Consider the following 24,941-nt stretch of genomic DNA (forward strand, 5'->3'; position numbering starts at 1 on the left):
GCTAACCTGGCTCCGACCGCCATCAGAGGTTGGCGCTGTTCGAGGGGTGCTACGTCTCGCCGGTGGAGGACCCAGAGCTCGACGTGGTGGAGATGGAGGACCTCGAGCAGGGAGTGCTCTGCTTCTTCGCCATTCCAGCGCCGGACGGGTCCGAGCGTCGGAGAGAGGGACGATGATGAGGACACCTCGTCGTCCGAGATCTCCGGTAACCACCAGGAAGGCCATCAGCAGAGCGGGTCTGCACGACAGGACGGTGGTGAGGGCTATGGCGACGGAGCGTGTAGGCTTGCCGCTCCCCTCACCGTTGCCACCGAGGCCGGTGAGCCGCCTGCGTCAGGGTTTTTACGGCCTGGTCCGTCCAGCACAGCCGGCCTTTTTTTCACCCCCCCCCTGCCAGACATCTGGCGGTGTGTGGAGGCCACGTGGCGGCAGCCACTGAGAACGAAGGCTCCGGTGGCTACTTGGGCTGGAATCCTCAGAGTGGAGGGCCACTCGGACACAGAGTGTCCCGGTGTGCCCCCACTGGGGGAAGGCCTAGCGGCCCATCTGCTTCCGCAAAAAGCCGGGTGGGCAGAGGGGAGAAGGCCCCTGCCCCCGCTGTCGCGTGACCGTGAGAGGCTTGCATATCTGGATAAGATATTCAAGTATTTTGCTGCGCTCCCGCTCTCCTCCAGCACCAGTCCCTAACAGTGGGACTCTGTTTATTTCACACCTCCAGGGCGGAGACCGGGAAAACCACCTCTCTTTGCCCGCTCACAGAGCCCCGAAGGACGGACTAGAGACCTCCAGCACCAGTCCCTAACTGTGGGACTCTGTTTATTTCACACCTCCAAGAGAGACGAGGGGAAAATCACCTCTCTTTGCCCGCTCACAGAGCCCCGAAGGACGGACTAGAGACCTCCAGCAGCAGTCCCTAACAGTGGGACTCTGTTTATTTCACACCTCCAGGAGAGACGAGGGGAAAATCACCTCTCTTTGCCCGCTCACAGAGCCCCGAAGGACGGACTAGAGACCTCCAGCAGCAGTCCCTAACAGTGGGACTCTGTTTATTTCACACCTCCAGGAGAGAGTCCGGGAAAATCACCTCTCTTTGCCCGCTCACAGAGTCCCGAAGGACGGACTAGAGACCTCCAGCACCAGTCCCTAACAGTGGGACTCTGTTTATTTCACACCTCCAGGGCGGAGACCGGGAAAACCACCTCTCTTTGCCCGCTCACAGAGCCCCGAAGGACGGACTAGAGACCTCCAGCACCAGTCCCTAACAGTGGGACTCTGTTTATTTCACACCTCCAGGAGAGACGAGGGGAAAATCACCTCTCTTTGCCTGCTCACAGAGCCCCGAAGGACGGACTAGAGACCTCCAGCATGTCCCCATAACAGTGGCACCTCCATAACCTTGCACACCGTGAGTCCCCGGGCCCCCGCAGTTAAGCACTCCCCCCACGGACTAAACACAGGTATTCACACCCACCAGAACCTCGTGCCCCTGGTGACCCTACAAGGGGGGTGGTTTTTATGGTGCTTCTATGTCTGCCCATCAGCATCCATATTCGTCCTTCTTCACGGCACCACCCCCCCTTCTGTGGAGGGTATTCTCGTGCCCCTGGTGACCCTAAAGGGGGTGGATTTTGTGGTGCTTTTATGTCCGCCCATCAGCATCCAAATTCGGCCTTCTTATTGGCACCACCACCCCCCTTCTGGGCTGGAGGTTCAAACACTTTAACTTTTTTTCACCCTCCTCTGGCTTACACCTCCTCCGCCAACACTTGAGCGCTCATCACAGGGTTCAGCACCAAGGAGAGTGCCTCCCCGGTGCTGACGGAAAGTGGCACTTTATCTGCCCCTGGGAACCATCAAGGTTATTGTTTTTTTATTTTTTTTATTTTATTTGAACAAAAACCACAGTACACACAGCCTAAAACATCAACTATTTACACGTTGCACTGCTGCTGCTATAACAGTACTACTACATTTTTTAACCTACGTTGTGTTTCACTCTTTCAAACTTTCTGTTTGTTTTTATTTTCTGTTTGTTTTTATTTTCTGTTTGTTTTTATGTGTAACTAATGTACCGCAGGTCTCCCTTGAAAAAGAGATCGTTGATCTCAATGGGATTTTTTAACCTGGTTAAATAAAGGCTACAAACAAACAAACAAACTCTGTTTATTTCACACCTCCAGGAGAGACGAGGGGAAAATCACCTCTCTTTGCCCGCTCACAGACCCCCAAAGTACGGACTAATGACTTCCAGCATGGCCCCCTAACAGTGGGACTCTGTTTATTTCACACCTCCAGGAGAGAGTCCGGGAAAATCACCTCTCTTTGCCCGCTCACAGAGCCCCGAAGGACGGACTAGAGACCTCCAGCACCAGTCCCTAACAGTGGGACTATTGCAGTTATGCGCCCTGGAGGTGTTGCACTATTTACAAAATGTATACACAGGATTATAATAATAATTATATACACGGTATACATATTCACAATGTTTAGCGGGGTTCTGGGGACCAAATTAGGCGTCTAATTCGTACGGTGCACCAGGGCAAACAGGTTGAGTCCACGGCCCCTGCCCCATCATCAGGAGTGTCAACCAGCCCCGGTCCCGACTTCATTGGCCTCTTTCCCTCCCGCTTCCGCTTCCGCTTCCGCTTCCGCTGCTGCTGCCGCTCCAATGACCCATCAGGTTGCTCGTGCTCTGAAGAAGAGGTATCGTTGGGGTCTTGTCTGCTGCTCTCAGCAGTACTGTTATAGCAGCCCTCTTCGGAGGTCTCCCCATCTGACAGCGGTAGACATCCTTCTGATGCAGCTGCTGCCGCATCTGATGACGCCCTGAACATGGAGCGGATTCTCAATGCCTCCTTTATTCCTGGCGCATTCGCGTAGAACCGGTCCGCCGTGGTTACGTCGTGACACATAAACCTGGCGAGAATCGACCGGCTTTCTGGATCTTGGTGATGCTTGATATTGTCAGCCAGGGCAGTGCGCAGGATTGTGAAGGTGACGGCTGTTTCTAGCCCAGCATCAGCCCATGCCCTCTTCAAGTGAGCGTTCAGGTTCTTGGAGGCCCGATTCCCCCTTGTGAAAAGGAAGAATTCATTCTGAGGACCCAGCAATGCCTCTTTAATCCGCATCCACCGCATGACCCAGCTAAACTCCTCTACTGTAAGCGCCAGCTGTGCTTCGCCATATGTCTTGGCCGTCTTGTGATCCTGCACATGGATGATGTAGCCCTTAGCAGTTCCCCTTATGGCTGCCTCTAAGACCTCACTGTTTTTCATGTTTGCGTACACGCCCGTACGGTGGCCATACAGGAGGCTCCAATGGAGGGTGAGATAGCCATAGAGAAGCTTCTGGGTGGTTGAGGTCGGCTTGCCGGCCATCAGGTCGAGGAGCTCCGGGATGCGCTTCTCAGCGGCCGCCATGGCGGCGAGAAGCTCCGCCTGGCTCGGCAGACGATCCAGTTTGTTCCTCTTCACCTTAAACTGGTGTAGAGTGACTGCCTTATTCAAGTGTTTCATGTTGGCTTTCACCTCTCTCATTATGTGGGTCATATCAGACTGGGTGAGCTTGCACCCCCAGGGCTTTGACTCAGACATGTACCCCATGAACTGGTTCACATTCTTCAGGAAGAACTCTGATGTTGTGACTGCCCGGCCCGGCTTTACAATATACTTGCTCCAGCCACGGATCATCTTCATGTTTCTTAGGAACAGCCAGTCTGACAGGCGGTTAACACCATGGGCCATGTATACTATGAAGTTCTTTATCCGGCTGATCTTCGACAGAACATTGTCTTTCTGTTTTACTGTCGGAGCGACACCCAAACAATGATCCCATTATGTCTGAAGGTACGCCCCCATGCTTCTAGGCAACGTGATTTCACGCATGGTATTCCCCCGTCCATACCCAGTGGACCAGTAATTTGAGGGAGAGGGCAAGTCCTTAGCCAGCTTAGACGCACGGGTCTTCCGGCATACAGGGTTCTCGCTACCGGAGGCTACTGGGGACTGCATGACAGTCTTTACCGGGCTCTTCACAGGGGTCTCGCTACCGGAGGCTACTGCAAACATGACAGTTTCCACCGGGCTCTTCACAGGGGTCTCGCTACCGGAGGCTACTGCAAACATGACAGTTTCCACCGGGCTCTTCACAGGGGTCTCGCTACCGGAGGCTACTGCAAACATGACAATTTCCACCGGGCTCTTCACAGGGGTCTCGCTACCGGAGGCTACTGCAAACATGACAGTCTTCACTGGGCTCTTCACAGGGTTCTTTACCGGTCTCTTCCCACCGGAGGCTACTGCAATCATGACAGTCTTCACCGGGCTCTTCACAGGGTTCGTTACCGGTCTCTTCCCACCGGAGGCTACTGCAAGCACGACAGTCTTCACCGGGCTCTTCACAGGGGTCTCGCTACCGGAGGTTACTGGGGACTGCATGACAGTCTTCACCGGGCTCTTCACAGGGGTCCCGCTACCGGAGGTTACTGGGGACTGCATGACAGTCTTCACCGGGCTCTTCACAGGGGTCCCGCTACCGGAGGTTACTGGGGACTGCATGACAGTCTTCACCGGGCTCTTCACAGGGGTCTCGCTACCGGAGGCTACTGCAAGCATGACAGTCTTCACCGGGCTCTTCACAGGGGTATTGCTGCCTGAGGCTACTGTGTTTATGCCGGAGGTACTTGGGATTGCCAGGCCCTTAAATTGTATACATTCGTCCTCTTCCTCAAGCACAGCAGCACTCTGCTTCCTGGGTTTTAGCTCCTTTTTCAGCCTGGAGCGCAGGGTCTTCACCTCATCATTGAGGGCATCCTTCTGAGCCCTCAATGCCACATTTTCCAGCATCACCTGCCTGCAGTCCTCGTTGTCACACTCGGTATGTGGGGAGAAGGGTGGAGGGTGCCCGGGGTATTCCTCCTCATTGTCTATATCCAATGATGTAGCCATTCCAATGATGGGGTTAGTCTCACGGAGGTCATGGAGCAACTGCAGTGCCACACTATGCTTCAGCCTTGCCATGACCTGCTGTGCCTCATGTCGGGACAACTCAGGGTGGTCATGTTTTACATGACGGTCCAGTCTCTTCCCAGCGTACGAACACCCAGCGATGGGACAGGGTTTGGTCCGAACATTTATCCTTCCACTGGCTATTTTCAGGAGGATTCCCCTCTCCTCCAAGTTCCGCACTGCATGCTTGTGCTTAAGGTGTTTGTACAATGCCAGATAGAAGAGTCTGCACACCGGGCATTCAGATGACATCCTTACTGAAACACACACAATGAATTTGATCAAAATGATGTTATAGTTCTTCGTTTATATGCGTTAGCGTGATCGGTGGTTGCGACACTGGGTCCGATGCATCAATTCATGGTGCATGGACCAAGGGAGGTATTGGGTTACCACCGGGTCAGATGGTCCCACCTCCGCACCAACGCGGGGCTGGTGATGGCAACATTGGGTCCGATGCATCAATTCATGGTACACAGACCAAGGGAGGGCTTGGGTTACCACCGGGTTGGATGGTCCCACCTCCGCGGTGCTGGTGATGGCAACATTAGGTGCGTTCACACCGGAGTACTTTGGTGTACTTTTCCCACAATAGTTCATCAGAACTACGATATATTTGCGTTCACATCAAAAAGCCCCAGGTACTAAAGTAGCTCAACTTAGTTCGTCAGACACGCTTTTCAGTCCCTGCTAGAGAGCAGGGACTGTTGTGGGATAAAGTAGTTTGTACGTCTGATTGGCTGTGCGGAATGCAAACCACGCCCGTTTGACTCTGAATTTTTTTTTGGAAGCGGCCATTGTATTTGCTCGCTTACCCGAAGAGATTACTTTTGTGAAAGCAGTTATTATAGCAACACTAAATAAATCATCGGAGCGGTGGAATTGATGAGGATGTCTCGGCGCTTCTGGCGATTTACTCGGAGGACGCGAAGTGCGGCATTCAGAAGCTTCTACTGAATGCAGTTTCCGTGAATCAGCAAAGTTAGCAGACCTGGCAAAGTCATGTCGGGACGACTACCAAGGTAAAATAAAATACATGCACTGCACTGTTTTAATCTGCACAATACTGGTCTTAGATGTACTTTTATTTGCTCAGTAGATCGAGCTAGCCATGCTAGAACTTGCTAACGTTAGGTCCAAGCTGGCTAACAACATCTAGCTAGCTAGCTATTCTCAGCCGTCCCCGCTATGAACACGTTTTGATTTGTGAATAAGTGTGCAATGTTCTGTAATTTGCTTCACTAACTCATGGCACTAATCGTGTGTTTCAGGCGAGGTGTTTCTCTCAGGATTAGAAACTAGTTTTCCCCTCCGGGATAAAACGATAATATAACGTTAGCAATTAGCATGCTAGCTGGACATAATGCTACCTCTGTGGCTACACTGAATGCATAGAGGTAAACAATAGATTGTAGTTGCTATAATTTCAAGTAATTTGCAACATTCATTCTACATGTTAATGGTAAAAGCTTAAACAGTTGATTACCTGCATGCCACAAAGACTGATGTTCTAATATTTTTGCACATTTAAGTAGAAATGTAATTGAAATTCTATTTACTGCCTAAACATTGTTCCTTGTCATAGTATTATCCTAAATAGTTTGACCTTGTTTCCTCAGAAGGCTTCTCAGACTACATGGAGGATCCCTCAGAGAAACACAGTTTCCACGTTCAGTTCCCCCCCGCTGAGAGTAGGCAGCTCCACACCCTGCGCCCGGTCAGCGGACACCATCAGGACCACTATCTGATCACAGAGGATCCCATCCTGACCGCTGCTGCCATACTGCAGCAAACAGGAGGGAACAGAGGTGAAAACACACTTTATACATTTAGATATGTGGAGCACAAAGAAAAGTGTTGAGTTTAACTATAAAAATATGTTCAGTGCCTTCACCATTTAAAATGTTAATAGTCAAATCAAAGGTGTTCCCCGTGTTCCTCCTGTTGTGTGCCTGCAGAGACAGACTCAGAGGTGGAGATCGCCCACAGTGATGACTCTGACGTGGGGGGCTCTCTGTTATGGTCTGCTCCCCTTCCGGTATTTGGACAATGTTGTGTCGTTGTTGCGATTAAACTGATCTTGTATCATGCTTATTTCACCTTAGGAAAGTGGGCACGCGATGACAGCTTCCTTGACACCATCATGGCGATGGACCGCCGTGCCATGGTCAGCAAGGAGAATGAGGACCTGCGTGCCAAGTAGATGCACGACGAACGGCTGCTGCATTCACACAAGGCCCAGGAATCGAGGTGGAGCAACAAAATACCTTTCAGGCTGGGCTTCTGGCAGTGCTAAGCGAGCTGATTAAATCCAACAGGCCTTCAATACAAAAATTAAGAAAAACTTGTCGTTGATAAACTGCAGAGGTGGGAGTAAGTCCTACATGTGCAAGTCATGAGCAAGTCTCAAGTCTTGACCTACAAGTATCAAGCAAGTCCCAAGTCACTGTGGTGAGAGTCAAGCAAGTCAAGTCAAGTCATTGCTCAGGTCAAGCAAGTCAAGTCAAGTCATACGAAATGTTGATGAATAAACCCAGTTTCCGCATTTAAATCAGTTAAAAGACAGTGGTTATGAAAATGGATTTAACCCACACTATGATCTTCATTACATACACAGTTAATAATTTGAAATCTAATTTAGACCGATGACAATCATATTAGATTCATATTAACCCCAGAATTTCAGACAATATAGCTAGGACTCAAGTCAAAAAGGCAGAATTCCAGGTAAGAAAATCGTATATGGCATTTGCCATTACACATATTTAATTTAAATGTCTGTTAACACTAGAACCACCAACAGCGTCAGCACCTACATAGATATCATTTTCAAATCATTTAATTTGTTCCTCTTCATAATTTCCTTATAAACTAAGTAGGACGATTTAAAACTCACTTAATTGGGTTAATTTAGAAATGGCTTCAGTTTATCATCATAACAGATCAAAAAGTTCAGATTCATTTTACAATAAATCAAGGAATGATGCACTTCTACAAACAAAAACAACATAATTAAAACATTTAAACAAACTACTAAAAGTAGATGAACTACATTATTCAACAGTTTACAGTAACTTCTGATAACACAGGGGAAATAAACGAGGCATCTCTTTTCCTCTCTCTCTCTCCCTCTCCTGACAGCCCGTCAGTATCAGGGTTAGTACAAATGAATCCCTTGGCGGTTCTAGTGTTCATTTACCGTTTTGTCTTCTCTTTGTAATGCTTAATCGATTTGAAACCAAGTCTAACGTAGCTTAAACTTAACGTTAGCTTTCTAGCTAACACAACACATTCACGTACCTTTCTCTGTGGGGTTTTTTGTAGTGACGAATGAAGTTGGATGTTGTGGTGGTCGTGTCACTGATCTTTATGCTGCAGACCCTGCATACCGCTGTTCTCTTCTTATTAGCGTCATCGACAACATAATCCTTGAATCCAAACTTGACTATTTGTGGAGTAACTCTAGCCGCTGCCATGTTAACTGACACTCCTGCCGTCTAGTGGGTTGCCAGGTTTGCGCGCATGGCGCTATAATCACACAATCACGTTTTTCGAAAAAACTAAATGTAAGATCTCAATACAAAAACAAACGCAAATATTTAATTTTAAACAGTCAAGTCCTTTCAAGTCATCTGTCTCAAGCTTAAGTCAAGTCTCAAGTCATGAATACCAAGTCAAAGTCAAGTCAAGTCTTTTATCAATGTTAGTCAAGCAAGTCTCAAGTCAAAAAATATGCGACTCGAGTCTGACTCGAGTCAAGTCATGTGACTCGAGTCCCCACCTCTGATAAACTGTACAATGACTTGTTGGGAGGCGTGTTGTGCAGTGGTCTGGTGCGTTGGTGTTCGGATCAGGGGAGCACAGGTTCAAACCCCACTGCAGTCAGGATGTCGTTGTGTCCCTGGGCAAGACACTTCACCCCAAATTGCCTACACCTGGGACAGTTCATTTTGTATTATTGTGATTATATATATATGCCACTGTTATTAATACTGACACCTAATTTTGCACTAAGGTGTGTCTGCTGCTGAGCCTACCTATTATTATTATATATATATATATATATATATTGCCACTGTTATTATATTGTTTTGATACTACTGACACTTATTGATCTGCTGCTGATAAATAAAAGAGAACCTACATGCACGGCACTAGCATCATGACTGTCTTTGTTTAAACCAGCAGCAGTGCAGCGGTACACAGACTAACCTGTGTGTGTGTGTAACGTAGTTCTTCAGATGTGTATGCTTAACATGTATGTATTTATCACAGTAAAGATGGTATACAAAAGCTTTTTAAAGAGCTTTCAACCTCATCCCATTGTCTTTAACACACATTTAACATAATATACTCATATTAATATCCAAATATACAGTATGAGTACTGTTTTGATACTGACATTTCATCTTTGCACTAAGATGTGTCTGCACTATTGTAATTGTGTCTGTTGACTGTGGTAAATAAAAGAGAGAACCAAAGCACTGTACAAAAGATCAGCTTTATTGTCAATTTACAATTTCCATGCTGTTCAGATGCCTCAAGGGCTGTGCGCGTGTCTTGCCCGTGGCGATTTTTTTAGGTTGCGTCTCCCCAATGTTGCTTCCAGGCGAATACAGAGGAGTTGAAAAGATCCACTTTGATCCACTGCACATTGGTGTACACCAGGCCGAGGTTCTATTGTTCACCCAGAGAGAGCGCGGGACACGACGCGTTCCGTAGTATTCGCATATCTGTAATACATACAAAGACACAAATTAGCCCTACATAACTCCATAAATCCTACATTAGATAGTATTAATGTGATTTAATGAACGTACCATTGCTGTTCTTTGGGCGTGATAACGGTCATCATCCTCAGCTATCCTACGGCAAAACATGTCCATAGCGTGTGCTTTTCGTGGTCCAATCCTTTTGTTAAGGCTTCTTAACCGCCTTCGCCTCCGACTCAGCATTTCTATTGCATTTGAATGGTCGATCTGTATTTTTATTTGTGGCTGAGTTATTGGCTTAAATAACTCAGTTACGAAGCTGTATAACACGACCACCAAAACGTCAAATCCATACCGTGTCTGAGGTCAGAAGGTAAACAGAAGCATACAGCGGAAGCGGAAGTTTTTCTTCTTCTTCTCTCGGTTTTTTGGCGAATTGCAACTTTAAGGTGCATACCGCCACCTACTGTACTCGCCGTGAAGTTGTTTGCGGCCTGCCAATAAACCCAAAGCAGAAGAAGAGTAAGTGACGTCAGCGGCTCATTTGCCTAATCCACCCCCAGGAACTCATTTTGGTGTGAACGCGATCTGCTTTAGTTCATCAGAACTAAAAGAACTCTCATGAACTAAAGTTCTCATGAACTACTGTGGGAAAAGTACTTGGTGTGAACGCGCCTATTGGGTCCGATGCATCAATACATGGTGCCCCGACCATGAGAGGGTTTGGGGTACCCCGGAACCAGGCACCACCCCAGCAGGAAACGGGTTGTATGGTCAAAGGAGGAAAGAGTGATAGAACCGGGGTAAAGCAAAGAAAGTGTCCGACAATAGTGACTTGTGAGGCGGCCAGAGAGTCTGTCATATCTCGGTCCTATCCTCCAGGCAACGCTGTGGCCAAAACTGGGCTAAAAACAAAAAAAATATATATATATTTCATCCAGGGAAATTTGGGTGAAAATGAAAAAAAGTACCCGGAAATAGTGCCTCATGACCCCGCAGGAGTCCCCTGTCGACTCCCGTGACATTCCTCCATGGGCAAAATCATCAAACTCAACTTTTGTGAGAACCAGGCAAAGAGGTGAAAATGTAAAAATTATGCCCCAAAATAGTGCTTCAAAATCGTGTAGAGTCACCTGCAAAGTGCCTTTGCATTCCTCCATGGCTCAAAATGTCAAACTTAAAGTATTTGGAGAACCAGGGAATAGGGTGAAAATGTAAAAATTATGCCCAAAATAGTGCTTCAAAATCGGGTAGAGTCACCTGCAAAGTGCCTTTGCATTCCTCCATGGCTCAAAATGTCAAACTTAAAGTATTTGGAGAACCAGGGAATAGGGTGAAAATGTAAAAATTGTGTCCCAAAATAGTGCCTCAAATGCGGGTAGAGTCCCCTGTCGACTGCCCTTGCATTCCTCCAGGGTCAAAATGTCGAACTTAAAGGGCCCATGTCATGGCCATTTCCACTGATCATAATTACATTGTTGAGGTATACTAAAATAGATTTATACTGTGCAATTTTCCAAACTCACATTGGTTTCGCATACAGCATCTCTGTCAAGCATGTGTATTCAGCAGTATTCACTTTCTCCACTAAACGACTCGTTGGAGCTCTTGCCCCCCCCTCCCTGTGAGCCTAGTGTGCTCCGATTGGTCAGCTCGGCCACTCGTTCTGATTAGTCAACCACCAGAGAGGCTGCGCCCATGTCAGTGCTTTTCCCGGCTGCTCTCAGCGTAACATCAGTCTTATCATGGCGTCGGTACAGCGGTATATTTTATATACATATATATTTTTAACTGTTATAGAAGAGTGTGACGGCCCCAGGGCCTTTGTCTTACGATGGGGTGGAGCTGAAGAGGCTAATCAGCACGATCACGGACACCTCCGGACACAGTCTCTCTCCAAAGCGGCTGCAGGAAGACTAACTCTGCGATCCTCTCAACCACCTGTCTCTGCATTTACCACAATAAATGTGCCGTGGTTTTGTAAACTCGTGTATGTCTCCTTGTCTTTCCGTTGTGGCCTACGAGCTACTCTCATAACAAAGAGTAAGTTATTTTTACCCGTTATAAACTACTACTGTTTGATGAGAAATCAAATCATGGTTTGCTATATATGAATTCAGGGAAGAAAGGATAGGCCTACTAAGTATTTCCATTAAACTTTATTTTTAGAAATGTACAAAATGAACATAAATATACATATATACACGGTATATCATCCATTCCTCCTCCTCGCATCTTGCCTGCGCACAGTCGGTGCGGTGCCTTTTAGCACCCTCAGTAGTAGTAGAATCCCTTCCCCGTCATGGATTGTCCGCCAGGATCTGGCTGGACGAAATCAAATGCAAATCACAAAATATTAGAGAAACTTAGTTGTTTTAGACTCGTTAGTAGTAGTTGTGTAATGAACAGCTTGCCTGCTAATATGCTAACCTAGCTTTGTTTACCTTGGTAGCTAACACGATATGAACGTTAGCTTGGAGGAAAGGCAACTATAATGCAGAGTAATAAAACTACTATGAACAAAAGCTAGTGGTTCATATTAGGCTAGCAATAACGTGTTTATAATTGCAATCGTATACGGGTATTCTGCTACGTTCGGTCATACAATGTAACTTGCATGAATACATTGTTTTGCGCTAGCATACAGCTAGCCTCGTTAGCTACATGCAGTATATGTACGGTCACAATGTACGGTAAATCACAGTACAGTATACTGTATGAGTATTCCGTGTGTGTGACTGCAGACATTCTCCTGCCATGACAAACATGTAAGGCCATCTGCTGACATTGTAGTTGATATATTTAAACGCTAGCAACGTAGCATCACAAAAATGTTTTTCTGACCAAAACTAGCTCTAGCTCCGTGTGTTAGATCGCTACGCCAGCTATAATGTAATTACGTTTCGCGACTGACCGGCAAATCACCCGGAGTATACTGTCAATAGGTATTTTGTGTGTGAATGCAGACATTCTCCTGCTATGAGATACATGTATGCAAGGCCATCTGCTGATATTAGAGTTGATATATGGAAACTCTAGCAACTTAGTTAGCACAGTTAGCACTGTGTCAATGGCTTAGCAGTCCAACACAGTTTACACATTTAAACAGTCTTGTTTGATAAATACACAAATAACAATGCAAACTTACAGGTTGTATACCCAGATCTTCCCCTGCTCCAAACGGTCCAAACAAGCTGTGCATATCCGGCCTCAAACTGGGCAATGTTTTGGAAGCTTTCGTCTGTGAAATGCCGGTTCTTCGAACCTCTGGAGGAGGAACACGCCGCTGCTGGTGTGGCCATAGCTCTTCGGGATTGGTCCATTTCGTTCCGGGTACCGCATGACATCAGGCGGTACCTGGAACTAAATGGAAGACTCAAATGGGCAGTGACGTATCTCCAACGAGGCGTTTTGGGGAGGTATTTTCTGTGTTAGAGTTTTACTCGCTACAGGGTGTACTTTGAGGGTTTTGACTCTGCACACCGTTTACATGCATAAAAACCTTCATAACACACAAGGGGACGGGTAATAACCGGAAAAGCATGACATGGGAGCTTTAAAGTATTTGGAGAACCAGGCAAAAGGGGTCAAAATGAAAAAATTGTGTCCCAAAATAGTGCCTCAAATGCGGGTAGAGTCCCCTGTCGACTGCCCTTGCATTCCTCCCGGGTCACAATAATCCAACTCAACTTTTGTGAGAACCAGGCAAAGGGGTCAAAATGTAAAAATTATGCCCCAAAATAGTGCTTCAAAATCGGGTAGAGTCACCTGCAAAGTGCCTTTGCATTCTTCCATGGCTCAAAATGTCAAACTTAAAGTATTTGGAGAACCAGGGAATAGGGTGAAAATGTAAAAATTGTACCCCAAAATAGTGCCTCATGACCCAGCAAGAGAGTCTGTCATCTCTCGGTCATATCCTCCAGGGTCACTAGAAGGGTCCAAGCCATCACCAGTCCGTGTTTAAATTGAGAAAATGTATCCCAAAATAGTGCCTCAAATGCGGGTAGAGTCCCCTGTCGACTGCCCTTGCATTCCTCCAGGGTCAAAATGTCGAACTTAAAGTATTCGGAGAACCAGGCAAAAGGGGTCAAAATGAAAAAATGGTGTCCCAAAATTGTGCCTCAAATGCGGGTAAAGTCCCCTGTTGACTGCCCTTGCATTCCTCCAGGGTCAAAATGTCGAACTTAAAGTATTTGGAGAACCAGGCAAAAGGGGTCAAAATGAAAAAATTGTGTCCCAAAATAGTGCCTCAAATGCGGGTAGAGTCCCCTGTCGACTGCCCTTGCATTCCTCCAGGGTCAAAATCATCCAACTCAACTTTTGTGAGAACCAGGCAAAGGGGTCAAAATGTAAAAATTATGCCCCAAAATAGTGCTTCAAAATCGGGTAGAGTCACCTGCAAAGTGCCCTTGCATTTCTCCATGGCTCAAAATGTCCAACTTAAAGTATTTGGAGAACCAGGAAAATGTAAAAATTATGCCCCAAAATAGTGCTTCAAAATCGGGTAGAGTCACCTGCAAAGTGCCCTCGCATTCCTCCATGTCGAACTTAAAGTATTTGGAGAACCAGGCTGGGGGGTCTTGAGGCACAAAATTAGGCCCACTCAGAGTGCTTGGTGAGCGGATACATTCTTCCATGATTTGCAACAGCCGTTTTTTTTCTGAGTGCACCCAAAAACTGGGTTTCCGATTTCGTGCAGACGGTAGTCTGAAAAGTATGGATGAATCTTTTTCACAGGGTAGGGGAAATGAAGCCCAGGGACCTTTTCCCCTTCTCCGTTGCACCAACCATCGGAGAAGGGGAAAAAACGGCCCGAAGCGCCAAACACTTGGCCCCTTCTCCTGTTGGCACTGTTTTTTGACAATTTTTCAAAACTTCATTTTTGATTATTTTAAGATATAATTAACCGTTTTCTTCACTTTATTTTGCTTTCCACGGGTGGGGGCGCATGGCAGGCCGCCTATGAGCACCCAAATTCGGCCTGGATCATCCAGGATTTGTGGGCTAAGCTCCATAAACTGACTAAATCACCCAGAGAGGTCACCTTTCTAGCCCAAACATATATAATACAAATACATTTAAATAGTAAAAGGTGCAATTGTGCTCTGCATTACCCGGAATTTGATTTTCATAGCCCCATGATAGTGATTAAAAATCATTTTCGTGGGAAAAAGTGTTAAAACGCCTGATTAAATTATATGCAGGACCCCAGTGAGCTCCAGACTATGTGCATTGTGTTGGGGAACCATATAAATGATAGAATAAATGCATTTAAATGCAAAAATAATGGTTTAAAATCATTTTAGGGGGACAATTGTGGAGAGGAGCCTGAAAATGACTCTGCAGCACCCCGGATAACTACCAGTTCATCTGGTTTAAATGTGGTGGTGATAGTGGCATTAACTAGTACCCAGTACTGGGAGAGAACCAGGCTACAGCACATGTCTTTTCAACCCAGGAAAGAGTGCTCAAAACGTGGGTAAAGGTGTGTTGAACAGTGGGGTAACATGTTTCAAATGACAGCAGAGTGCTGCTTGTTGGCAGGCTGACTCAGTTCACTTGTCTCACACACACCCAGGGGGGCGAAAGAGGACACATTGACCCAGCAGTAAGTGCTCAAAACGTGGGTAAAGGTGTGTTGAACAGTGGGGGAACATGTTTCAAATTACAGCAGAATGATGCTTGTTGGCAGGCTGACTCAGTTCACTTGTCTCACACACACCCAGGGGGGGAAAGATAACACTTGTACCAAGGAATAAGTGTTTGAAAGGCGGGGAAAAGTTGTTTGAAATAGTATAATACCTCCAGGGCGCATAACTGCACTTTACAAGCCAGAAATAATGTTTAAATGGTCGGGGAAAGTATTTTTAAATGTCTGGAAGAGAGTTTTAGCCAGTCATTTTGCACGATATCATTTAACATTGACGCTCTCCTGAAAATGCACAGAATATGTGCATTTTCAGGAGAGCGTCAATGTTAAATGATATCGTGCAAAATGACTGACTAAAACCCCGGAATAAGTGTTTGAAAGGCGGGGAAAAGTTGTTTAAAATAGTCTGATACCTCCAGGGCGCATCACCAAAAATGTACAAGCCATGGAAGGTGCCTCAATCCTGGGTATACATTTTGTAAATAGTATAATACCTCCAGGGCGCATAACTGCACTTTACAAGCCAGAAATAATGTTTAAATGGTCGGGGAAAGTATTTTTAAATGTCTGGAAGAGAGTTTTAGCCAGTCATTTTGCACGATATCATTTAACATTGAGGCTCTCCTGAAAATGCACAGAATATGTGCATTTTCAGGAGAGCGTCAATGTTAAATGATATCGTGCAAAATGACTGACTAAAACCCCGGAATAAGTGTTTGAAAGGCGGGGAAAAGTTGTTTAAAATAGTCTGATAGCTCCAGGGCGCATCACCAAAAATGTACAAGCCAGGGAAGGTGCCTCAATCCTGGGTATACATTTTGTAAATAGTATAATACCTCCAGGGCGCATAACTGCACTTTACAAGCCAGAAATAATGTTTAAATGGTCGGGGAAAGTATTTTTAAATGTCTGGAAGAGAGTTTTAGCCAGTCATTTTGCACGATATCATTTAACATTGACGCTCTCCTGAAAATGCACAGAATATGTGCATTTTCAGGAGAGCGTCAATGTTAAATGATATCGTGCAAAATGACTGACTAAAACCCCGGAATAAGTGTTTGAAAGTCGGGGAAAAGTTGTTTAAAATAGTCTGATACCTCCAGGGCGCATCACCAAAAATGTACAAGCCAGGGAAGGTGCCTGAATCCCGGATACTTTAGGTCTGTCACTTAGGGTGACCGCACCACTCCGACGCTCCCGAGAGTGGACGTCCATTATTTGTAAGGCACCTAAGACAGAATAGGGTAAACAATAAACTAACAGATATGACCATGAAACCCCCCCCCCTTCATTACGGACATTAACACAGTGACACAGTGACATGTCATGTTTAAATATGTTCATGAAGAGTTATGTAATGCTAACTTTTGAGGAGTTTGTTTACTTAAAGTGATGTAATGTGTGTGTGTGTGTGTGTGTGTGTGTGTGTGTGTGTGTGTGTGTGTGTGTGTGTGTGTGTGTGTGTGTGTGTGTGTGTGTCAGACAAAGACAGTAAAACGTAATCCTTAATATGGATTTTGGATGTTTGAGTGGATTACAGAAAACATCATTAAGTCTCACTTTATTATTATTTATGTTAATCATTATAACGTGTTACATCGTATTATTTTGTATTACTCTGTATATTATATAACCATTTCTTATATTAAATGATCTTATAAAGTTGTTGTTAATGTGTTTGCTAACAGGCCAAAGTTTCTCTCCTCAGAGGACTAAGGAGAAACCCCCCCCCCCCCCCCCCTGAGACTCACTGTGACCACTGGGTCATAATTAGCTCTATGTACACTGGCTGTAGTCCGGAGAGGGGGGGGGTGGGGCTCTAATGACCCTCATTACATCAGCTTCTGTGGACACGGCTGTGATCTGAACACATTGCATCATATTACTGAGAGGCCAACACACACACACACACACACACACACACACACACACACACACATACACATACACATACACACACACACACACACACACACAGACACACACACACACACACACACACACACACACACACACACACACACAGAGACACACACAGACACACACACACACACACACACACAGTTACATCACTTTAGGTCATTTCTGATAACGATGTCACCACATCTTGACCTCTTTGACCTTAGAGTGTAAACGTTAAGGCTCTTTATTACTCATGTTGATGATATGTCAACTCATTTGGTTGGTTTATCATCATTAACTCACACACATGTTATCGTGGAAAGGTCAACTTGAAGTTTTAGGGATGTTTGAGATGACCACACTTGGAAATGCTGTGCAGTGTTACAGACTAACTTCAATACAAAACTGCTCCCACGGTGATCATCTGTACCAAACAGGAAGTGGACCCTTTTAAAGCTCAGAGCTTTTCCTTTCTGACCAAGCTCTGATTTGAATGAAACTACCAAACCAGAGGCATATAGAAAACTCTGCCTCGTGTTCCTCCTGTCTTTGGAACACCTTCTGGTCTCTTTAAGGGCCACAAATACATCGTTTCTCTATGTTTACCAAAAGCTCAGGAACATTCAAGAAGATATTCTGCAGATTCATTGACCATTTTTAATCGAGGGGGAGACCCTCATTCCATCAGCATCTGTGGACACTGCTGTCATCTGAATGCATTGCATCATGTTACACACACACACACACACACACACACACACACACACACACACACACACACACACACACACACACACACACACACACACACACACACACACACACACACACACACACACACACACACACACACACACACACACACACACACACACACACACACACACACACACACACCTCAGTAACATGATGCAACGTTTGCATCCTAGCAGCAGACAGACCTAAAGTGTCCAGCTTCTTCAGAGTGGATCATTACAGGGGGGGAGGCTTCCTCTCATCATGTCAAAGCTCTCACTAACATGCTGAGTTACATACGTTGTTTTATTGTTAGTACCCACGTTGAATCTTTAAACGTAATTGTTGATGGTTGTTTCAGTTGTCTAACTATTGTAAAACACACTACTGACTATTGAATGCTTTCAAGGTTATCGTGCTGATCTGAACACAAGTATAAGATATGTGAATGTTCCTACAGCACACTTTCACGCATGGAATCAGTAAGTCAATCATTATTCTGTATGAGTGTATTTATATGTGCTGATGTGCTGAGAGTGTTGAATTCATTGAATATGTTATTCTTATGCAAACTTTTGCAAGCATTGATTAACATAGTGTATATGCTATGGATTATTCTCACTTACATTACCCTTCAATGTGATGATACTATATGCTGGCTAGGGCAAGTTTAGCCTTTTTTTCAGGTCTTCCTCTCCTTTCCTTTACCGGTTGATCTTTGAATGCATCTCTCTTTTTGCTTTAGGTGCAAACACAAACATTTTAAATGTGAGTGAAATACTGTTTAAATAACTGAGAAATGCCAGGGTTGTGGTGCATGTAGTTTATGAGAAGGTCTTAGTTTGTGTACATCACTTCTTCAGTTACTTGGAATTTATATTTACTATTGTCAGGTCCAACTGTGAGCGTTTGCCATTCACATGCATGCAGGTTATTGTGGTTTTTAGTATTGTATGTGTTGAATTAGGACATGTTGCATTTATATTCCCTCCTTTTTATCCAGATATAGAAAGTGAGTAAGTCTGTGAACTCCTGTTTGAATAACTGAGACATGCCAGATCTTTGCTGCATGTAGTGTATGTGGAGGTGAGATATTCCCAGCACAATATTGTCACGTACAACCCTAGGAGATTTTACAATTCACATGCATGCATGCAGGCTGATTTTGTATTAATATTAAGATATTAATATTGAGTAACATATGTTGATTTATTGTTAGTACCTTGACACAGGTAGATAATCATACTGTATACATGTGTATACTGGTTCTGCATGCAAGTATTTGTGCACATATATGTATTTAACATAAGGAAAGAATATATTATCACTTATATTTGACTTACTTCAAATTAGATTATATTGATTATTGTCTGCTTGTGACCTTTCCTTAAGTCTTGCATCTCCTTTCTATAACTCTTGTTCTGTCTATGAATGTGTTCTCTGTTTAGGCCAACTTGCAAACATGAAGGAGGCAATGTGTAAGAGTGTGAAATAATGTTTAAATCAATGCGAATTACCATCTTGGTGGTTCATGTAGTTTATGAGACTTTTTTCCTGCCCTTCATGTGTGTGCTTCTCTTCTCCAGCTACCTGAAGTTAAATTCAATATTGTCAAGTACAAGTGTTAGGAAAGTTGCAATTCACATGCACGCACACTTATTGTGTTTTTTTATTACTGTAGGTGTTGAATTACGACATTTTCCTTTGAACATTTCCCTTATTGTGCATTTCTATTCCCCCTTTCTTCGCAGATATAGAGAGCCTGAATAAGTCTGTGAACTACTGTATGTGGAGGTGAGATTTTCCCAGATGTTATATTTAACATGGTCACATACAACTGTTGGAGATTGCATGCAGGCTGATTTTGTATTAATATCTGAAATGTAGCTAACAACATCTCATTTACAGTTCCTGTATTGTTCCTCTCTTTGGAGCAGACATGACGAGCAACAGCAGCCTGAACCCTCCCTACTTTCAGTTCACTCTGTTTGCAGACTTTGGGCCCCTCAGATACCTGTTCTTCATCTTGTGTCTGTTCATCTATGTGACTATAGTCTCTGCTAACATGGCCATTATTCTGGCAGTGTTCCTGGAGAAGTCTCTGCATCAGCCCATGTATATTTTCATCAGCTGTCTGTGTTTAAACTCTCTGTTGGGCTCAGCTGGATTCTTCCCCAGGTTCCTGCAGGACATCGTCTCTGACTCTCATTTGGTCTCACGTCCATTATGCTTTATTCAGGTGTATGTTATTTACACCTGTGCTTCCTGTGAGCTGACCATCCTCACCATCATGGCCTACGATAGATTCATTGCTATCTGTCAGCCCTTACACTATCACAGTAAAATGACCTTCAAATGGGTGCAGGTTCTTGTGCTCGTTGCTGTTTTCTACCCAGTGTTTACTATTGGCTTTGGTCTCTATCTTACTGTTAAATTACCGCTGTGTGGAAATAAACTGCACAGGATTTTCTGCTCTAACTGGCCTGTGGTGCAGCTCTCCTGTGTGGATACCACTCCAAACAAAGTCACAAGTTACTTTCTCACGGTGACCATCATCATCATCCCCATGTTCTTCGTCCTGTACACATATCTACGGATTCTGCTGGTCTGCAGGAGGAGCTCGTCTGAATTCAGAGGAAAGGCGTTACAAACCTGCCTGCCTCACATCGTCTCCTTTTTGACCTACTCCATCTCTCTCTTCTGCGAGTTGTATTTGACTCGATTAGAGGCTGATAAACTGAATCCAAGCGTCGCAGTTATTTTGTCTTTAGCGTATCTGATCATTCCCCCCCTCAATAACCCTGTCGTTTATGGCCTGGGTCTGCCTCAAATCAAAGGAGTCGTGTTAAGATTTCTGAAGAAGGGTCCTGCTGCTGAAATATAAAAGGAATATGTTGACCATGTTAGATTGTGTTTCCTATAATAATTATTTAAAGGGATATATGAATAGATAGAGATCAACATAAAGCACAACAACAATATTGTATATGCTTGATTTAACTCAGATTTGGCTTGAATTTCCCTCAAATGTTAAAATATTACTATTCTGTTCAATGTAATAGATTTAAAGTTAGAACACATATTATGTGCTGCCTCTTCATGCATATTTAAGGTCAATATTAAAATGTTTTTTTTTTAACCTCTTAAGCCCTGAGCCTGTTTTTCAGGTCTCAGGCTCAAAAATGACATTCCCAGAACAAATGACCATATCTTCGCTTCTAAAAGGGTTAAATTAATAATCTTTATTCTCAAAGTAATGATAAACCTGTGAGTTGGATGTAGAAAAGTCAGAATCAATATAGATGTTTTTTATTTTAAAGAAAATTCAGATTGAACATAGTAAAAAACTGTAAATTATAGTGTCCGTCCAAAAATTCTTTTTTACTTATAGTGAAAACTACCCTTGGATGATGGGTTAGTAGACTAAAAGCTTTAGGAATCCAAAGTACAACATATAATAAGTACCCTGTATCAAGATTGATGCAAAACAAGTGAAATCTGACCTTTTTAGAGAGATTTAGCCAAAAAACCCCACTTCTGGGGTCATTTGGGTGGATTTGACCTATCTCTAGCCCCCCTTTGCTCGATTTTGATGAATGAAATCTCTTTATAACCGCTAGAGCCAATGGAATCGAGGGAAAGTTATATACACACCAAAACGTTAACAAATAAGGAGTGAAAGTGACGCGTTACCAAAACCGGAAGCTGCATACACTCTGGTGGCTACCATTAGCAGCTAACTTTTCCGCTCCGATTTTTCATAACAAATGGAATTATGGATTATAAATAATTTTTTCAAAGGCACAGGTACATTATCAACCTATGGATCAACAGTTGTAGCATTTATTTTTTTCGTTTTAATGCCATTGAACACGTCTTTTGACCAAATTGACAGCTACGGTGAGACGGTCTGCTGTAAAAGCTCCGTAAAGGTACGTGTTGTGATGTCTGTGTTTGCTTCCCCTGTCGCAAGTTCGGATCGCTCAGTGATGATACTATACCTAAATAATCAGTGGAGTCTCAGCTTTAATCGGCTATATTGTATGTGCAGCTACGATAAGTAATAAGGGTATTTTTATCTTGAATTGTGTGCCGCAGTGCGTTAGAATTGTTTCGCTCAGGGGTCATTTAGACGCTTCTTATGAGACTTGTGTTTTGTTTTGGTAAAAATGGTTCATATCTTCAGTTAGCTGAGATTCTTCCCGTTAATCTGGTGCTACACATTCATAGTTTCATAAATGTTAAGAAGCCCTGAGACGGTGGGAGGGGTCCAATGGGGGGACCGCCGTGCTTAAGAGGTTAACATATCCTCATAAAAAGTAGATTTGACAGGATTTGAGGTGTACTGTATGTTAGGCATTGTGAGGTTACACCACTTACTGTTGTTATTGTGTTTTAATATTTTGTTGTGAATCATTCACCCTTTGTTACTATAATGAAAATGTAATGATGATGTAATATATTCAATAAACAACAGTCTACAGCCATGTGAGTCCCTGCTTTTTCACCTTTACTTAAATTAAATGCTATTGTTAGCCATTTGGAACATGTTAGTTTAACCTTTAAGCATGCTAACATTAGCATTTTGCATGATAGGTCCCCTTTAAGCATGCTGTCGGCTGTGCGTGGTGATGAAAAGCTGGTTCGAGGGGCCCCCAGTGAATGTTTGCCTAGGGCCCCCACCGACTCTAGAATCGGCACCATGTAACGGGAAGAAACTCATCTAACTGATAATTTTTTTTTTTTTTTTCAAAAGAAAACCCACAATGCTAACACTGAGCCTCTGAATTAGCAACGAGCGAAAAATGCTAACACCTTACTGCACCGAAAATCACTCACAAAACCTTATTATTTATCTTTTCACCACATCCAACACATCGATTCACATCGTGAGGTGACACAGAATCGATTGACACCGACATTACCACTGAATTATACGTATTTGCGACGTTATAAGCAAAAACGGACATCGAAACAGGTGACGCTAGGTAGCTAAAAATGCTAACATTTTTACCTTGGCTCTGTAGTCTCTCCAAAGTGGTCTTCAATGGCATTAAAACGATAAAACGCTGCTGAAGTTAATCCATAGGTTAATCTAATGTGTCTGTGTCCCTTTGAAATGATTTCTGATAATCCATAAGCATTAAAACTGCTTTTCCGTTTCCAGATGTCAAAGCTAGAGATAGGTTCACTCTGATTGAAAATTACATGCGCGAAGCCCACCTTTTCTCTTCACAACGTGTGTGTGTGGGGGACTCCCCCTTCGATTCTATTGGCTCTAACGGTCAGAAAGAGGTGTCAACCATCAAAATCGAGCAAGGGGGGCCAGAGATATGGAAAATCCACCCAAATGACCCCAGAAGTGGTTTCTTTTTGCTAAATCTCTCTAAAAAGGTAAAATGTCACTTGTTTTGCATCAATCTTGATACAGGGTACTTATTATATGTTGTACTTTGGATTCCTAAAGCTTTTAGTCTACTAACCCATCATCCAAGGGTAGTTTTCACTATAAGTAAAAAAAGAATTTTTGGACGGACACTATCATTTACAGTTTTTTACTATGTAAAATCTGAATTTCTTTAAAATAAAAAACATCTATATTGATTCTGAATTTTCTACATCCAACTCACAGGTTTATCATTACTTTCAGAAAAAAGATTATTAATTTAACCCTTTTAGAAGGGAAGATATGGTCATTTGTTCTGGGAATGTCATTTTCGAGCCTGAGACCTGAAAAACAGGCTCAGGGCTTAACCTGTTAAGCACCAAGCCTGTTTTTCATGTTTCAGGCTCGAAAATGACATTCCCAGAACAAATGACTACAACTACAAAACCAGAACGCCGACACCTCCTCATCTCCACCGCTCCCATGCTTTATTTTGTGTTGCCATAAGTTAGTCTCTCTGCGTTTGTGCGCTGGGCGAATGCTAATGCTAATAATGCTAATGCGAGCAAATACAATGGCGGCTCTACAAAACATTTCAGAGTTCTATTTCGTCCCTACTGACCGCCAGAGGCGGTGCTTTAGCACTGGATATATCCATCGCGCGCATGCGCAGCTCGAGTACCAATAACAACAAAGTCACCTGTGACCCACGTGACACCGGCTATATCAGTCAGAGGATCTGTTCCTTTCATCTTCTCGCTGCGCGAGAGTACCGTGGCTGCATTCTTGCAGCCTACAGCGTTCAGGTTTGAACGTTTGATCTGAGGGATTTCTCTGCATACAGCTGGCCGCGTGCAGCTTCGCGACTGATAGTCGGAGCTACGGGTTGTTAACGCGTCCTCCAGGAGCAGTGGCCGGCTGTGCGCCGTGCAGAGCCTCGACGGACTGCTTCGTGTCAACTTGTGGTGATGGCTGTGTTCCCGCACCCTCTCCCAGCTAAGTTGTCCTGATTGCTGTCTTGTTATTGTCTGGCTACTTTCTGGTGACGACAGTGTTCTCGCTTCCTCTCCCATAAAGTTGCCCTGATGATGCTCTTTTGAAAGTTCTGCTAGTGGCGTTGTGCCCGAGCTATCTTTAGCATTTGAGTTTCCAGCTTTCGCTGCGTCTCTCATTTAATTAGTATGGAAAGCCCACAGTGCCATATTTTGCCTGTTTTTTGTTAGGTGCAGAGAGTAAGGTAAGTTCTGGCCAGAGTTACTACTGTAACTACGGTCCTAGGCCATGCAACTACGGCATGGTTACTGCTGTAACCATGGCCTATGGTTCTTGCGGGCTGTTCTATTCCTTAGAAGCTAATTATCTGGTCTTAACATTGGGTTTTGACTTGGTCTTGCTGGATTGTTAGCAGCAGCGGCTTGGCTAACACCTTGCATGTACTGTTAAGCTTCATTATTTATCTCAGCGACTGCAGTAGCGCTATATTGTTGTATTTACCGCTCCTAGTGCTAGTCTCCTAGCACTAGGATGGGTAGATGCGGAGAACAATCTTC

At 44.3% G+C, this 24,941-nt stretch overlaps 1 protein-coding gene across 1 annotated transcript; it reads left to right on the forward strand.

The window, feature by feature from the left end:
- Nucleotides 1–19,944: 19,944 nt before the first annotated feature.
- Nucleotides 19,945–20,889, forward strand: LOC117476970 (olfactory receptor 6N2-like). The gene has a single exon (XM_034123655.1). It carries the CDS (start codon nt 19,945–19,947, stop codon nt 20,887–20,889), a length of 945 nt encoding a protein of 314 aa, XP_033979546.1.
- The last annotated feature ends 4,052 nt before the right edge of the window (nt 20,890–24,941 follow it).

This window comes from Trematomus bernacchii, unplaced genomic scaffold, assembly GCF_902827165.1.
Source record: "Trematomus bernacchii unplaced genomic scaffold, fTreBer1.1, whole genome shotgun sequence".
Taxonomy (NCBI): domain Eukaryota; kingdom Metazoa; phylum Chordata; class Actinopteri; order Perciformes; family Nototheniidae; genus Trematomus; species Trematomus bernacchii.

Coding starts and splice junctions, on each gene's coding strand:
- LOC117476970 (XM_034123655.1), top strand. CDS start 19,945: ATGACGAGCAACAGCAGCCTGAACCCTCCCTACTTTCAGTTCACTCTG.